The 19,013-nt window shown below is 42.7% G+C and overlaps 2 protein-coding genes across 3 annotated transcripts in view; one reads left to right on the top strand and one right to left on the bottom strand.

Annotated features, from left to right (window-relative positions):
- Positions 1 to 484: 484 nt before the first annotated feature.
- LOC311223646 (E3 ubiquitin-protein ligase RNF170) lies at positions 485 to 8,018 on the top strand (the record flags this gene model as incomplete). The annotated part of the gene is made up of 6 exons (XM_084308419.1): positions 485 to 513; positions 1,656 to 1,764; positions 3,092 to 3,200; positions 5,633 to 5,706; positions 6,586 to 6,696; positions 7,671 to 8,018. The coding sequence occupies 6 exons, from the start codon at positions 485 to 487 to the stop codon at positions 8,016 to 8,018; spliced, it is 780 nt and encodes a 259-aa protein (XP_084164545.1).
- A 771-nt stretch (positions 8,019 to 8,789) lies between these two features.
- Positions 8,790 to 19,013, bottom strand: part of pfas (phosphoribosylformylglycinamidine synthase) — a 54,930-nt gene continuing 44,706 nt past the window's right edge. For both annotated transcript variants that reach the window (XM_084307569.1, XM_084307570.1), the window contains exons 24-28: positions 18,908 to 18,999; positions 18,690 to 18,804; positions 18,417 to 18,566; positions 17,457 to 17,597; positions 8,790 to 9,489 (exon numbers count right to left, since the gene is read on the bottom strand). In XM_084307569.1, the coding sequence (XP_084163695.1) occupies positions 9,179 to 9,489; positions 17,457 to 17,597; positions 18,417 to 18,566; positions 18,690 to 18,804; positions 18,908 to 18,999 (809 nt within the window). In that variant the 3' untranslated portion in view covers positions 8,790 to 9,178. The remainder of the gene's footprint in view (positions 9,490 to 17,456; positions 17,598 to 18,416; positions 18,567 to 18,689; positions 18,805 to 18,907; positions 19,000 to 19,013) is intronic.

The following is a 19,013-nucleotide window of genomic DNA, read 5'->3' as shown; positions in this document are numbered from 1 at the left end:
GATTGGCAGGGTCGACTCTAGCCTACTTTAGTGTGTGTGAGTGTGAGTGTGAGTGTGTGTGTGTGTGTGTGTGTGTGTTTTTGCCATGTCTTTGACCTTGCGTGAAAAGTCACATGACCAAAATAGAATGCATCAGACCTGAGGAAGGACGTGGGAAGGGGGGGGGGGACCCCTGCTTTTAAGCTGTCATTCCAATACATAAATTAATTAATGCAGTTTTATCACTGCATATTACAGTGTTACACGCTGAATACTCATTCATTTGGAATACAGTCTTGGTATAGAAAGCATGGAGTTATTGATCTGAATGTGTTGCTGCTGCATTCAGGCAGGTAGAGGCAGGCTGATATTGGAAGGCCTGGTTGATTATTAACTGGCCAGTCAGATTTATTTTGTACAGTGATGGTGTCAGGCAGCACTTCCCTTCCTTCCAGGAGACGTACACTCGGACTCTTCGCCTGTCCACAGAATTACTCGCTTAACAATGATCCCCTGCTACAGCTCTCAGCCGAGGTAAGTCTGTCTTTTAAGCATGACAATACAAACACAATGCATCCCTGCCACAGCTCTCAGCCGAGGTAAGTCTGTCTTTTAAGTATGACAATACAAACACAATGCATCCCTGCCACAGCACTCAGCCTCGGTATATCTGTATTTTGAAAACAAAGTCATTTCATCTGTCACTGGTGGATGGGTGAAAGGTGAATGGTGTAAGATGTTAATATATGGGTTGTGTGCCAGGTGATTATTATGAATTCTTGTAATTCATTATTTGTGTTGTTTGGAATCTAATTTCAGAATTATTAGAAATAAAGATCAACGATGACCATGCTTAATTATAACATAAACATGTCCCACCAGCTCTGTACATTTATATTATTGTATGATGAGAATAGTAGCAGCAGCAGTAGTAGTAGTAGTAGTAGTAGCAGTAGTAGTAGTAATAGTATTATTAGTAGTAGTAGTATTAGTAGTAGTCGTTTTATTCGGTTATCACACACAATACAATATTATGCACAATCATTCCAGATTGTAAATAAGGTCAACGTTCTCTGTTTTGGCAATAATTGGTACAGGCTACAGGCTGTGCCTGTCCTATATTCTTATTAAATTAATCTACCCTCCAAATTCAAAAGATTATAACAAAACTTTAATTATTCACATTTGAAACCCTAAAAAATACAAACCAGCTATCAGCTATAGTGCTATAATTTTTTTTTTTTTTGAAAACCAAAGGCAAATGACTCATTCTTAAAATTGATATCAGCATTGTTCCATAAGTTAACCCCAACAACAGAAATATATAACATATAACATATTAACATATAATAGAACGAGAAACATTTTCAGATGTTAGTTAACTAGTTATCCAAATAAACATTTGAGCATAAAAAAGTGATTCATAGTAAACTTGTAAATCAATGCGTTAAGTTGAACAGCTCCGGGGGAATGAAACATGTCAGTCAGTCTCCACTCTATCATGTGGCATTATGTCTATCAAAGCACTTAGGGCAGAGGATCTGCATCTAACCAATTGGAAAATAGATGCTTTTTTGTCATTTGGTGTCATCATCTTCTAAGTACCAGCTGAGTATCATTCAAGCTGGGTTTAACAATCGGACTGGGGTCAATATTGGTGTCATGTCACGTTACAGGAGAGACCATCTCCCTGAAGGTGCATTGGGTCAGGGTCAGCCAGGCCCACCAGCAGTCCTGCTACACATACCTGAGCAACCAGCGGCAACACAGACCAGCTACCACACGGTGAGGCATCCACACATCTACAGCATACATACTGTACACACACACAGTACATATGCATGCACACACACATACACAGTCACACTTTCTTTCTTTCTTTCTCTCGCTCTCTCTCACACAGAGAGAGAGAGACAGAGACACACCCCTCAGTTGACTTCTGATAACCCGTCTCTTGGGCTTCCGATTGTTTGGGGCCAGAGCTCAAAGCCTATTTTAAGTCATGTTAGCTACAACAGTCACGTTCCTTCAGTATCACATGACTGTCAATCAATTCATCTGTAGTTTATCTATTATTGCTTATCGGTACGGCAAACTCATTTTCTCCATTTGAATATGAAATGAATGGGCTGTGTAAGACATATAGTAAATGATATTCTATCTATTGCTTGAGACAGGCGTGAAGGATAATGTTTGTTTATTGTAGACGTTTCACTTGAATTTTGTTGCTATGGGGGAACTAAGTGTATTCCATAGAATTTCCTTAGAATGTTTATGTTGTCAAGATGAAACAGTCTATTATTAGGGCTGGCATCTGGCGCTGATTATCAATTTTATTAGGGTCATTATCATGGCAACAGTCACAAAACAGAAAACCTCTGCCAAGAAAAAAAAACACTTTTGTCATTGATGTGTCACTGCACAGAAGCTTCATCTTTACATCCGTGTGTGATAACAGACATTGGCTTACTGGAAGTTATTGTACAGGATATCTATATGTTATGACTTCCTGATACAATAGAGCTATAGAGCGCCGCTCCACTTCTTAGGACAGCCTGTATCTCCCAACTTCTAGGATGAGCATGTCACTAATGCAAACTTGTATGGGGGGTGCTAAAGGTGAGCGATAAAGTGGCAGTCAGGAGAATGAGGCTGGCAGGTCACTGCCAGAGACACCATGAGATGCCAACCAGCAAACTTGTGCTGTGGGAACCAACACACGGGCATCGATCACGAGGACGTCCCACATTAACCTACGTGGACGTACTCAGGAGAGATGCAGGAACAGAAAGCACCGGCGAGCTAGCCAGATGCATGGAGGATTGGGATGACTGGAAGCACCGATGGAGGGCCCGTCCGAGGACGACCTAAATAGATAGATAGATAGATCTAAAATAGGTATTTTATCAAAAAGCGACAGAGTACACCCCGATCTGAGTTATTTTGTTCTTTTTTTATTATCAGGAATCGATCATTTAACTTTGATTTATTTGACTTTGTTGCAACACACGTGTCTCTTCCTTCTTCTCATCTGTCATTTTCACCTCTCTCTTTCTCTCCCTCCTTTCTTCATTTATTAAATCTCTCTCTTGTCTCTCCTCTGTCCCTTCAGGATGCCTCACAGCTCTGTCCATCCGTGGGACACAGAGACCTGCACTGTCCTGTGTGCCTCCAGACAGCAATTTTCCCCGTCCAGACCAACTGTGGTCACCTATTCTGTGGTAAGAGAGAACACAGAGACACAAACAGAACAGCGGGTTCTGGGTTAGATGATAGGTAAGGGTTAAGTTGCTGTTGTTCACACATTGTTCTTCCATTCTAAATTCCATTATTCACTAATTCACTAACTATGATTTTATTTTTCAGCTAGGCAGTCTAGTCAGCCAGTTAACCTGATCAATCATCATTGACCAGTGACACATGAGTGACATCAGTATTTGGGTGTCATATGACTTGAGCCTTGAGGCCAGTCTTTTCAAATGGGTATTAATAATTAACTGTTGCCATGGTTTCTCAATCCTAGCTGTCACCCGACAGAGCTTCCACAAATTCGACTTCTCATATGCTCACTGTAATTTAAGGGTCCATTATTTAGCCACAAAATCACAGGCAAGTTTTTATATCGTTATGTTAGGATAACTATAATACTGATTTCATATTTCAAAAGTTGAGACATGAGTCTGTAAGAGTAAAAGTTATCCTGCTCTTTACATGCACTTTATACCAGTCATCTATAGGTTTATGTGGTTTATGTACAGTATGTATGAACACTGCTCTTGTTCTACTTCACCACTATTGTCTTAATGTCTGTCAGCTAATGTCGCACCAGTAACGTCCAAAGCAAATTCCTTGTATGTGAAAAGTATACTTGGCAATAAAGACCTTTCTGATTCTGATTAGTAACCTAACACAACTACCACTGCTCCTGTTCTACTTACCACTATTAGTAACCTAACAACGACCACTGCTCCTGTTCTACTTACCACCATTAGTAACCTAACAACTACCACTGCTCCTGTTCTACTTACCACCATTAGTAACCTAACAACTACCACTGCTCCTGTTCTACTTACCACCATTAGTAACCGAACACAACTACCACTGCTCCTGTTCTACTTCACCACCATTAGTAACCTAACACAACAACCACTGCTCCTGTTCTACTTCACCACCATTAGTAACCTAACACAACAACCACTGCTCCTGTTCTACTTCACCACTATTAGTAACCTAACAACTACCACTGCTCCTGTTTATACTTACCACTATTAGTAACCAAACACAACGACCACTGCTCCTGTTCTACTTACCACTATTAGTAACCGAACACAACTACCACTGCTCCTGTTCTACTTCACCACTATTAGTAACCGAACACAACTACCACTGCTCCTGTTCTACTTCACCACTATTAGTAACCGAACACAACTACCACTGCTCCTGTTCTACTTCACCACTATTAGTAACCGAACACAACTACCACTGCTCCTGTTCTACTTACCACTATTAGTAACCGAACACAACTACCACTGCTCCTGTTCTACTTCACCACTATTAGTAACCCAACACAACTACCACTGCTCCTGTTCTACTTACCACTATTAGTAACCTAACAACTACCACTGCTCCTGTTCTACTTACCACCATTAGTAACCTAACAACTACCACTGCTCCTGTTCTACTTACCACCATTAGTAACCTAACAACTACCACTGCTCCTGTTCTACTTCACCACTATTAGTAACCTAACAACTACCACTGCTCCTGTTCTACTTACCACCATTAGTAACCGAACACAACGACCACTGCTCCTGTTCTACTTACCACCATTAGTAACCTAACACAACAACCACTGCTCCTGTTCTACTTACCACCATTAGTAACCTAACACAACAACCACTGCTCCTGTTCTACTTCACCACTATTAGTAACCGAACACAACTACCACTGCTCCTGTTTATACTTACCACTATTAGTAACCGAACACAACGACCACTGCTCCTGTTCTACTTACCACTATTAGTAACCGAACACAACTACCACTGCTCCTGTTCTACTTACCACTATTAGTAACCCAACACAACTACCACTGCTCCTGTTCTACTTACCACTATTAGTAACCCAACACAACGACCACTGCTCCTGTTCTACTTCACCACTATTAGTAACCCAACACAACTACCACTGCCTCGCCCCTTAACCCTTCTTCAGGCCTCTTCAACCTTCCCTCACCTACAGACTTTGCACTTACACCTCTCAACCTGCTTATTATCGTTGGTAAAAATCCACGTAGTTGAAGCTTCACTGCCAGAAACAGATTTCATAGGACGTTTTTGATTACGGACTGGTTTGAGTGCAACACCATTAGACTCATTATGATATCAACGGTCATATGATTACGGACTGGTTTGAGTGCAACACCATTAGACTCATTATGATATCAACGGTCATATGATTACGGACTGGTTTGAGTGCAACACCATTAGACTCATTATGATATCAACGGTCATATGATTATGAACTGGTTTGAGTGCAACACCATTAGACTCATTATGATATCAACGGTCATATGATTATGGACTGGTTTGAGTGCAACACTATTAGACTCATATGATTGAAGTGTTTATCAGGGTGTTCTCTCTCCTGTCTGCAGCTCCCTGTCTTATTTCATACTGGAGACATGGGTCCTGGCTGGACGCCATCAGCTGTCCTCTCTGTAGACAGAAGGTATGCATGGGAAATGTATTAATAATCTATGACTATAACAACAATATGAATAATAATTGACAATATGTTAATTTGACAAACAACTAGGGCTGTCAGTTTATCGCTTTAATTAGATTAATTAATTACACAGCAAATGATCGCGTTATGAAAATTAATTACAAAAAATAAATAATAATAAAGTATATATATTTTTTAAATGCCATTTTCTTTTATCTCATTCATTCCATTAAAAACGTAGAATACACATTTACAGACTTTTTTTTATATGGTCCATTTGCATGTTCTTGGTATCGGATTCTAGGGACATCTATGGATCTCAGGGAATGTATTCCCAGTGTCAGAAATACCGTGTCTGTTACTAGGCTTGAGTAAATTGTAATGAACCAAATGAGAATATCAATAAAACATTTTTGTATCTTTGACTGTGAATAACACTATGCTCAAATTGACCAGACCTGAAAAATCTAAGCAAATTAATAGATGGAAGATGATTAAACAGAAGGTTTTGTAGATACAGTACTAAATTCTGCCATCCGGACACATGCAATTTGAAATATTATAGAATATAGAATATCAGGCATAAAATGGTTATGCGATTAAAATGAGATTAATTACAAATCCTGTAATTAATTAGATACATTTTTTTAATCGCCTGACAGCACTACAAACAACATAATGTGTCTTTCCTTCTCCTTTTATTCCAAATGTTTTATTTCAAAACAATATATATCCATACAGTACATATCTAAGTAAATTAGGCTACTTACCATTTCATCAGAGTAGGAGTCAATTTGACCAAATGGTGGATATCTCATTTTGGAATGAACCTCTTCAATGATCTAAGTGGGTGCAGTGGAACTAAAAGCAACTGACTTTCAGGTGAGCGTCCTGTGCCGTCTCTTCAGCGAGAGCCAGGCCGACAGACAGGAGAGAGAGGTGCTGGGTGAAATCACAGACTACAATAAACGCTACTCCGGTGCCCCGAGAAGGGTCAGTATTCCAGCCAACGTCTCACATAACCGCCACATGACACAACAACATACTACAACACTTTAGCACCTTTAGGCTCTAACAAGGAACCATATAGAGTGTATGCTTATTATGGGTCAAAAGGATTGTTCTTTATTGAAGGTGTCACTGGGAACTGAGAAATACAGTATGAGCCAATCCTGGAAGGATTTCCCACGAGACATCAACTCTGAGCCTTGAGCAGTTTCTTTTTAAAATGTATTATTGATTTATTTGTCATTATTATTATGGTATGGTTTTATTCTTAATCCCAGAGGGGAAACATGGTTTCCCACCAGAGCTAATACAAATACACAAACAAGAACAATCACATACAGTACAAGTTACATAACAGTAAAAAGAAGAATTATGCCCCCTGAAGTAGTGTTACTCTATCCTATAATTACTCTATCCTATAACTCTTCACCGTACCTTTATCCCCATTTCTATACCTACTGTACGTCAATAACTCACCTTGTTTGGTTTTATATCAGGTTGTCAAGATCTCCTTTTATGGCTGTGAATGTGACCTCAGATCAGATGATAAGATTACCATTATCATAAAACAATTACTTCACCATCCCATTATAATGGGTCTGGTAACGGGAATACATCTTATGCAACCCAGTGGCATTGAGACAGTATTGTTGAGTAATGCTGCACAATAGAGGCCTCTCTGTCTAACACACATGCAGCTGCGTTTCCTTGTCTTTTGATTCCTGGCATTGGTATCACAGTAACATGCGGTATGTGTGGAGTTATCAGGGTGGCCAGTTGCTGTTTGAAAGTTGTACAGCAGACTCTTATGTCCACAATAGAATTTACATTTTCATTCTATGATCGTCATGGGAGAAAAATACTACACTAATAATAGTATAGAATTAGATAAACATATTTCCAAACTTATATATTTTGACAACTCCTCCCTAACCTGTAATCTCTCTTTTGTATCCTAGGTGACAGACTACCTGTGCGACACGCCTTTGTTCTTGCAGCTGCTAGCCCGTGGACTGGGGACCATGGGAGGGCTAGTATGGCTTTTCTTCTTCAGGGTGGCCCTGTGCTGCGTAGGGACTGTGGTGTCCTTCTCCTCCCCAGCCCTGGAGGCCGCCTCCTCCTCGGCGACCCCCCTGGAGTCTGACCCCTCTCTCTCTGGCCTCCTGGGGGTCCTAGACGACGTGGTGGTGGTCAGCTTGCTCCTCATCTGTGTTATCAATATTAACCAGCAGATGGAGCCAGAGGGAAGGCACTCAGCAGGCCATACTGCCACCACACACACTACAGTCCTGGGGAACTCACTGTAGATAAGAAGCTGCTGGGGTTTCAATAGAAACTGTTTAGACATTCGATAATTGGATTCCTACCACTGGGTTGTAGAGAGTTCCTTTGTGGAGGCACACCACAGCATGTAGCTGTCAAGACGGATCTGTATGTCTCACCTGGTGGGGGGGTACAACTCCATGAGTCAAAGGGTGTTTACACAGTCCTGTATCAAGAGACAGTTTCTGCATTATACCGTCCGCCATCCAGTCTATCTTGAGAGTGAAAATCACGATTACAATATAGAACATACAGGTTAAGTCCTAAAGTCTATCTAGGGTAGTAAGCCCATTTCTGTTGACATTTCGCAAGAGGCACTATAGTTCAATGACCACTAAACTGGTATAAAAGCTCTTCCAATGCAAGTTCTTTCTTCCTTTGGGTGTGGGTTTACACTACAGTAGGTTTTTTATGTTGCATATTGATTTTATTTTCTTGTATCTCAACTAAAGTTCAACTATTAGTAGCATTACTCCCATTGTACCAAATTAGACAATAATATTGTTAACTAGAGCCGTCAAGAGCTCTTTCCCCACTGAGATATTGTGTTGGTACTATAATGTTGGCGTTCTTATAAATATGTGTTATACTGTGAATTCATGTAAATATGTGTATTATATAAAGAGTATTTATTATGTTTAACATGTCCCTTTGTTTTTTTATTGAAACGTTTCAAATCCCAAGGCACATTTCACACACGTATGTTTAAATGTTTAATTCATTCACATGTTAAATTTCACAAACCATTCAGCAGGAATCAGTAGTTTGACAACCAATTATATTCATCAAGTGATATACAGAGGACCAATCAGGTTCTCTTTTTATGTAGCCGGTGCCAACCTCTAAAAATAAACGCCAGCTCATCAAAACGCCTCTGGAAAAGGTGCAGTAATTGGAAGGAATTAAATCTTGTGGAATGCATATGAAGTCAACAAGAAGCTATAAAAGTTGAATGTTGCAAAATACTATCATGGTAAAAATCAGTACTCAACAATAATGTAACAAAACCAAGTATAAGTACCACAGAATGACAGATGCAGTAGAGTAGCTACTAGAGAGGGAACTTTGATAACACACATGTGATAATAAGAACAACAACAAAACAACAACACCAGCAGCAGTTTGGATACTTCTGAAAGCTGCATCACTGGTCCTTGCTGCACCAGGCGGCTGCGTTCCTGAACATGCGCAGCCAGGGTGACGGGCTGAGGGAGGGCCGCAGGTCACGCGGCGCCCAGGGCCACTGCCAGCCCAGGGTGCAGCGCTCAGGGTGGGGCATCATGGCCAGGTGTCTCCCGTTCTTGGAGCAGAGGCCTGCCAGACCCTGGGGGGAGCCGTTAGGGTTCAGGGGGTACTCCTCAGTGGGCTGACCTTGGTCATCCAGGTACCGGAGCGGGGCCAGGCCACCCGATATGGTCCGATCCTGGGCCAGGGGAGACCGGAATTGCATTAGCCCTGGTGGGGAAAAGAGAGGGAGAGTGGTGCAATCGATATCAAACACAGCTGACTAAACATATTGACCTATGATTATGTGCAACATGAGTCAGCAAAATGAGGCAAAGTTATGCAAGGTCAAATGATTTCCACTATCAACAACCTTTTCTCGATAATCACTCATATATTTGCCAGAACATGATGGGACATGGCTGCTGGACCTTTAGTAACATACAGTACAGCCAATGAATACTACTTGGTAGCTTGATCTGGGGCATAACTAGTCTAGTGGTTCCTAAACCCTACTCAACCTGGATTACTTTACTGTGGGAGGTTCTGTAATTTTAATTATTACCAGCCGCACCCATCATTCTTATCGTTGTTATTCATGACTTACATTTTTTGTCTGGAAAAGTAAAAACTCCAGAACAATTGACCTTTTCATTTTTTGGGGGCAAACTCACCAAACAGTGGTCATTCTATAATATAAATCCAGTTAAAATTGACACCTCTGTAATGTAATAGCTAAGAGTAGTAATTTGATGGGCATGACTGAGATCCTTTATCCAGTATGAATTTCATTCATTCATTCAACCTTTATTTAACACATTGAGGGTGGGCCCTTATTTTCAATACTGCCAAGATTACAACAGGCAACAACACAATCAATCAAATCCTTTATTTAACCACATAAGCATAATAGAACATAGAACCCCCCCCCCCCTTTCATGAAACATAATATACTGATAATATAGCGTTGATTTCAGATTGATTGTTGATCCAAGCGAGGAATGGCACGGTTTCTAGTGAATGCTTAGCGGCGTTTCCAGGGATTACACAGAATTACTCTAAAGCAGGCAGCTTGAGTGGCGCAGTGGGCAAGGCGCTCGCCACTAATGCAGGAGATGCTGGTATCGAGCCCAGCTCTCTGCGTTGCTACCGGCTTGGCCGGCCGTCATACTAACACAATTGGCAGTGTTAGAGGGTGGGAAAGCCAGTGGGTGAGGATTGGACATTGTGGACAGCGACTCCTACAGGTTGGTTGGGTGACGCCGGTGCGGCGGAAACAGGAAGTATCGGGGGCAGCGTGAGCCTCGCCACAGAGTTCGAGCTGCTGCGGTGAAAAGATGCGACAGGCTGCCTCGTGTACCGGAGGGGACACGTGATGCAAGGCTTCTATCCTCACTACAACCGACCAGTGGGAGGCATAGTCTAGCAACGTTCAAGACAGGGGAGGGAAGAATTGGAAATACGAAATTGGGATAAAAAAAAAAAGAAAAAAAAGAAACAAAATTACTCTAAAGCTACACTCATATTCACCATGGTATAAAACGGGAATGTATTAAAATTCAAGTTTCTTTATTAGTTGTCATACAGAAGTACAGAATACCTTTATACAAAATGCTTCTTTCTGTTACGCTCCAGAGACTGTGCTAGACACAAATAGATAAGTATAAAATAAAATAAGTATAGCAAGTATAAAATATAAGTCAAATACGTAGACACAAGTGTTCAGTATGTACATATGTACAATGTTCAATGCAGAGTAGAAGTAACTGAGTTACCATACAATATACTATACAATAATACTAATATACAATATACTATACAGTGCAAAGCAGAAATGGGATGAGGTACAATTTACAGTAAGGTGTAATGAGGTATGGGTTGTAATGCAAATTCTTTACCAATAAATATAAAGTGTGTTTAGGTGTTCTAAAGTGGGTAAAGTGGGTGCTGCAGTGAGTTGTTTGTTTAAAGTGAGTGTGTGCTTGTGGATGTGTGTGCTGTGAGTGCATTTGATGGTTGTTACATAGTGTTATTGTTCGTTGAGCAGCCTGATAGCCTGGGGATAGAAGCTTCTTCTGAGTCTTTCTGTGCTTGTCATGAGACTCCGGTATCGCTTGCCTGACCGCAGCAGTTCAAAGAGGCAGTTGTTTGGGTGGCTGGAGTCTTTGATAATTCTCTTAGCCTTACCCATGCACCGCTTGTTGTAAATGTTCTGGAGAGTGGGAAGCCCCCCTCCAATTGTGCGTTCGGCTGAACGGGCCACTCTCTGTAGTCTGCTACGGTCTTGTGCGGTGCTATTCCCAAACCAGGAGGTGATATTGCCAGTCAGGATGCTCTCTATTGTACATGAGTAGAAGTTCTTAACACTTTGAGTGCCACGCCGGGTTTTCCTTTTTACCCCCTTGATGCCACCATCCACTCCCAATGTTAACGTTAATATCGCCTAATCTATGTTTTAAATTATGGCTATGTGTCTAATCTGCCCATCGCTTATCAAATAATCATTTTCCAGTCAACATTGGCAAGGCAGATTGTATTTTTATCGCTTAATTTCCGTTTGATAGCATTTTGAAAATCACCCGTTTTCCGGGGAAAAACAACCCATTTTATGATAATCGCCTTTTACTGGAATATTCCAGAACGTTATCATTTGTCGGTCTATTTATGAATCGTTTTCAAATAAACGCTAGATGATCGATAGTATATGTGTGTGCTATTATTTCCTCATGGCTTTTACAGTCAAAACAGCTATATCACATTTGAAATTTATTGGGAGGATAAACCCCTTGAGATATGCCATCTCGTTTTCGAGGGGGTCCTTAACACTTTAATCGCCGAAGACGCTGGGCAGCGTCTTTCCCCGCCATGCTTATTCTGCCGAAGACGCTGGGCAGCGTCTTTGATATCAATATTTCAAAAATCTGTGATCGAAATCATATTTCTCCCCCGGAGACATGATATGCACTGTTGAGCCCCTCTCAACTCTCCAACGGTTCAAGAGCGCCATCTGGTGGCCGATCGGCGGATCGCCAGGGCGGAAACAGGAAATGAAAGCTGGTGCTCATTTCAATTCGGTCCGATCACTCGGTAATAGTCTCAGGACTCGAGCTGATCACAACGGATAGCAATCCGTTACCAATAACTCGATAAACAACATGATTTGGACGTATATACTATTATACAACCTGGAAATGGATCGGATATTTCTACATCCCATAATAGGAATATTTCAGTTCCACGCTCATCGTCCAACGGCGCGAGGAAGATACGGTAAGATCCAGCGTTATTTTTCAGCGCGTTCGATACTAACTGCTCTAATGATCATATCACCCACACTAGATGAATGATATAACGTTGGCCACGGAATTATAAACGACCCCCCGCCCATCCGGTCAACATCAGATCATACTTAGTAACTCCTAGAAGCAAGTCCAGTTGAATTTTTTTTTATCTCGCACAGATTCCTATCAAACTGTATTTCATCATCAATATAATGCATTTGGGGCTATAAATCAAGTTCTGGAGAAAGCTGCAGAAAACGATAAAAACATACTTATACTTTAGACCGTATTTTAGTATGAATATGTGAATGAAAAAGTATAACGTTGCTACACCCTGAACAATAGATATAGGACGTTGAATGGGCCATAGTAATGTCAATTTAGCAATACAATTTAAAAAGTTATAGCCCTGCAAAGAAGGGGAACTTCTCCATAGACAAATAAAGTTGGCAGAGGATGGTATAAGGATGTACATAAGCGTGGCAGAGAAAGGGTTAATACTCTTATCAACATGAGTCAACAAATGCTTGCTTTATGCAGCCATTTAACACAAAAGGATGACCCTCATGCATTGCAAATTTGCATCAAATTCAAAACAGAGTGATACACAAAATAACTTAAAAGAAAATAATTTAAAACAATAAATAAAGTGTGCATGAAATAATAGGGGAAAGAAAACTTTAGGAACTTGTTACATTCACCCACACAAGGGCTGAGTAATCACACACCCCCCTCTCTCTCTCTCACACACTCTCCCAGCTCTCTTTCTCTCTTGCCCCTTCCTCATCTCTCACCCCCTCTCTCCATATATCTCTCTCACACACACACACACACACACACACACACACACACACACACACACACACACACACACGTGACAGTATCAATGAGAGCATCAATAATACACCCGAGTGAAGTCTAGTAAAAAAATAATAATAATAATCTTAAAAGTTAATCGTGAGTTGGCGGCTAGGTGGTGCAGTGGGCAAGGCGCTCACCACCAAGGCGCTCACCCACCACGCTGGGTTTGAGCCCAGCTCTCCGCATTGCTATCAGCTTGGCTGGTCGTTCATACTAATACAATTGGCAGTATTAGGGGGTGGGAAGCTGATGGGTGGGGATCGGACGTTGTGGACAGCGACTCCTACAGGTCGGTTGGTGCGCCTGCGCAGCAGAATCAGGAAGCGACAGGGGCGGCGTGCCTCCAAACGCAGACCCCCGACGCTGAGAAATTGCGGTGTGCAGGTGAAAAGATGCGACTGCTGCTTCCTCGAGTACCGGAGGGGACACGTGATGTAAGGCTTAGTCCAAATTGCAGCCGGCTTGTGGGAGGCATGGCCTAACAACGTTCGAGACAGGGGAGGGTAGAATTGGACGATACGAAATTGGGATGGGAGAAAAATAGAAAAATGGGAGAAAAAGTAGATATAAATAAATAAATAAAGTTAATCGTGAGTTAATTTTTTTTTGGCGTTAATAGAATCGGGCAATAACGCATTAATACCGCGTTAACTTTGACAGCCTTAGTTAAAAACAATTAAAATACAATCAAAACACAGATAAAATCGGTTATAAAAGTTACATAGTACTGCCGCAGGGAGTTTGGAATCATGGTCTTAAATAGTCCATAAGTTAGTAGTGAATACATGTTAGTGTGTGTTGAAGCTCATTCCGAGAAGCTGGGGCATTAAAACAAAAGGCTGACTTATCAAGCCCAGACTGTGCTCAGGGGACCTTCAGCATGAGCCACTTGAGTGAGTTAGATAGAGTTAGATAGGGTCCATAGTTCCATTCCAGCATCATTGCGATATACTGTAATTTTACAGCAATGGCCTTTACGATAAATAGATACCAATGTTTATTTATCCTCTATTCCAGAGAAGACCAGCTCACTTCATCATACAGGATGAAGTGGTGAGTACCGTGCCATATTTATTCCAGGAATACATCAGAGTGCAGAACAGTACACTGGAATTACACACCGGGCATAAAAACTGCTATGCCGGACATCCTGCAGCAAAACAGTGTGAACAGCTTTACTGTACCTTCTCTGTGTGCCCCCCACACCCCCGGAGCAGAGCCCCCCACCCCCCAGAGCAGAGCACCCCACACCCCCAGAGCAGAGCCCTCCACACCCCCAGAGCAGAGCCCCCCACACCCCCAGAGCAGAGCCCTCCATGCAGGGCTTGACATTAACACTGATTGACAAGCTAAAAGCAATTGGTTTTGATAGTCTATCAGTGAGCTGGATACAATCCTACCTGGAGGGGAGAGAACAGATGGTGGAGGTAAACGGTACCCTATCCCCCCCCTCACAGTGAGCTGTGGTGTTCCACAAGGAAGCATACTAGGACCGCTACTATTCCTAATTTATGCAAATGACATGTAGTCAGCTTGTGACTGCAACTTGTTCCTGTTTGCGGACGACTCAGCCCTGCTGGTCTCTGACAAGAACAAGTTACAGGTTGAAAAAGCCCTCAGAGGGGAGCTCCAGTAGCTCACCATGTACCTCGACGCGAAAGCGTCTGGGAATACCGTGCTGCGTCACGGATCTGGTTGACTCCGAGTTCGATTCCCGGACCCGCCGTCATTTGCCGAATGTCTTCCCCTGTTCTCCCTCCCGTTTCACCCTGCATCTGTCGGTCATGCTTGACCAGAAAAAGCGATAAACGCAAAAAAAAAAAAAAAATGAAGTAAAAAAAAAAAGAAAGAAAAAAAGCCCTCAGCTCAGAACTAGGCAAAATCTGCATATGGCTCGCCGACAACAAACTATCATTACACATGGGCAAAACAGAGTCCATTCTCTTCGGTTCAAATAACAAACTCAGCAAGACCGACGGCTTCTCGGTTACAGTGGGTGACAATATTGTCACAAGGAAAGATGAAATTACCTACCTGGGTTCCATCCTAGAGGCTAATCTTTCCTGTGACAAAATGACATCCAATGTAATAAAAAAAGTCAACCAACGAACTCGATTCTTGTACCGGATCTCCTCTCTGGTAAACAAGAATACCCTGAAGACTCTGGCAGGAGCACTCATTCAAGGGTACTACGACTATGCGTGCACCTAGGATGGCTTAAAGTAGACGACAGAGTACAGCAACTTGCAATGGGCCTGGTCTACAAGATACACTACACAACCAAGGTACCCATGTACATGTCAAAATACTTCCCAAAGGTCAGTGAATACCACGATCACAACACCAGAGGGAGCTCCACAAATCATGTTAAACCCAGATTCGGCTCAAACAAGGGACTAAACACGTTTCGCAATTATGCCACATCAACACCCTACCCAAAGCTGTAAAGGAATGTGAATCACTACTCACTTTCAAAAACACTCTCAAAGAACACCTACGGGAGACTGCAATTCGAAACTGGCCCCTACAAATGTCCTAACCCAGTTGTACAGTAAATGACCAAGTATGGCTTTGTCAGTATCCCAATGTACAGTGTATAGTGTCCCCCCCCCCCCCCCCACCACCTCCAATGTACAGCCCCCTCCCACCCACCCAACCCCACCCCACCCACCCAACCTCCCCCAATGTACAGTTTCTACGTCAAATGTATATACACTCTTTTTCTGGACACTTTTTGTATCACAAACAGTACTGTATTTGCAAATCTGATATGTCATAAATGTATAGTGTAGCAGTACTGTCTATCTGTATGTCATGCATGTCATATATGTTATGATGAATTGAAAATGGGGGACCCTGATGTAAACAAGACGAAAGTCTTTCTCTGGTCTGCATCCTCTTAACAATTGTATGTATTGAGCTGTACTGTACCCATTCTGCAATCTGTTAATAAACTTTTCAATCAATTCAATCAATCAAAACACCTGACCACCGGCCAAATGCTGGTAGAATTCGGCTGTGGCCGGTAATTCTGTCATTCTACCGGCCGCAGTGGCCGGTGACTTTTTTTCTATGAAAAAAAAACATTGTAGTCTATAAAAGGCATCGGCAATAATTAAGTCAATCCAAGTGATACTACATAATACTACAACTCCCACAACAATTCGGAAAAGTGCATTACCGGCCAGATCCTGGTAGTGGTGCTGTCTCGAGAATGGAGTACTCCTTGTTTTCAGACCAGATGTTAATTTTTTTCATTCAGGCCTACTTTTTCTGTTAGTGTGAAGCTATGCCTTCATCAGATTGCATGGAATACCTTTTGCGAGGCCGAATTCAGTATGCAGTAAAGGAATATAGCATCAGCCAATGGACATATCGATCTACCAGATGGCGATCAATAACTGGGAAATCCTTTTTGGGATCCAACCGGCCACAGGTAAGAACGATTTCATGCTGCGATTAGCGATTAGCGATTAACGATTAGCATAGCCAACCAGCCGATGAATGAATGAAAACTTTATTTAACAGATTGCAGAATGGGTACAATACAGTATGGCTCAATACACACAATTGTTAAGGGGATGCAGACCAGAGAAAGAAGTTTGTCTTGTTTACATCAGGGTCCCCCATTTTCAATTTATAGTGACATTTATGACATACACAACATACATGACATCATGACACATCAGTGTATGATGCTACAATAACGAATGCCGTTATTGGTAATCAATAATCAGAAACAACGTCCCCCGCCCCCCCCCCCCCCCCCTTTCATGCATTCATGGTGGAACATGATACCGATCATATGCATTTTGATTTTAAACCTATTCATCATCACGCTATAAAATGGGAACGTATTGATGAAAAAATTATTTAGTGTGGTGATTTTTGGCTGGTGAAAATGCTGAGTGGCTAGTGACTTTGGAAAACCACTAGCCACAGTGGCTAGTGAGCCAAAAAGTTAATGTCAAGCCCTGCATCCATGCCTCTGTGGGAACAGCCACCCACACCCCCAGAGCAGAGCCCTCCATGCCTGAGTGAACAGCTTTACTGTACCTTCTCCGTGGGCCACCCACACCCCCAGAGCAGAGCCCTCCATGCCTCTGAGCCAGATGGAAGGGGAGGCCTGGATCCCCAGGCTGACAAAGCGGGACTCGAACCTGCCAGACTTATTATGGGTTAGAACCACTTCTGACTCTGGGAAAGAAAATGCAAAACAAATGTTACGACAGACGAAAAGAAAGAAACAAAGACAGAACAGTTGACTATTAGAAAAGTATTGACCTAAAAATAGCGGTCAGGTGGCGTAGCGGAGATTGTGCTCGTCACCAATGCAAGAGGCTGTGGTCTCGACTCCCGGAGTCAGCATTTCCTTGGCTTGGGCTGATCGCTATACTAACTCGTTTGGCTGGGTTAGGGGGAGGGAAGCCGTGGGTGGGAAACTGGCGTTGTGGACAGCGACGCCTACAGGTCAGGACTGGGCGCTTGCTCAGCGGAGGCAGGACTTGAGGAAGGCAGCGTGACCTCCCACGCGTTACACTTCACCAATGAGAGCCCTCGCTGCCAGGTGAGAAGAGAGCCACTGGCTGTCGCCGCACGTGTCAGAGGAAGCGTGCGGATACTTCAGGGTTCCCTTGTACCGACCAGTAGGAGAACATGCGCACAACAATCAGGTAGGGGAGGGGGGGAATTGGCACAACGACTAAATTGGGACGGGGAGAAAACAGAGAAAAATCGGAGAAAGAGAGATACAAAAAAAATTAAAAATAAATATATTGACCCATCTTAAACCTGCCCCTTTTTTCTTGATCCGATCAAAACGGTCACTTCCCCAACGTTTGTCAGAGGGAAGCGGCAGTCGTCATTGGAGGATCAAGAAAAGAGGGTGGGCTTTGAGATAGGTTCATTATTATAGCATCAATACATACAAGTACATTACTATGCAGAACCTTTGTAATGATTTACTTTATTTAACCATTTTGGTTATGGTCCCTATTATGTCCCTGTATGTCTTACCTCCGCCATCCTGCTCTTCTCCAACCCAGCCCAGCAGGGCGAGCAGCTGGCAGCCATTACACACACCCAGACTCAGCGTGTCGTCGCGGCGACGGAAGCGCTCAAACTCCGCCTTGGCCTGTGGGTTATATGCTACAGTGGCAGCCCAACCTAAGGAGAGAGAGAGAGAGAGGAGAGAGAGAGAGAGATATATATATAGTGGTTACAGGAATATCTTAGTTGTACCGTGTGTGTGTGTGTGTGGGGGGGGGGGGGGGGGGCTGGTGTGTGTACCTTTAGCTGATCCCAGTACATCTGCGTAGCTGAATCCTCCAACAAACACCACTGCCTTGAAGGGCTCCAAGGTGAGGGAGCCGGAACACAGGTCCTGCATCGTCACATCCCACACCTGCACACACACACACGAGGAGCGTGTAAAAACAATATTAAGTGATGCACACAATAGTAGTGCAGGTGGATGTTAGGACAGGTGAATGTGTATTCCTGTGTACCTCGAAGCCAGCCATATAGAAGGACACAGACATCTCTCGGTCTCCATTACTGCCCTCCTCTCGGACCACAGCCACACGCGGCAGCCCTGCAGCTGAGGAGACACGC

This window comes from Notolepis coatsorum (genome assembly GCF_963971535.1).
Source record: "Notolepis coatsorum genome assembly, chromosome: 2".
Taxonomy (NCBI): domain Eukaryota; kingdom Metazoa; phylum Chordata; class Actinopteri; order Aulopiformes; family Paralepididae; genus Notolepis; species Notolepis coatsorum.
Note: the sequence above shows the minus strand (reverse complement) of the source record. Positions and strands in the feature narration are given on the sequence as shown.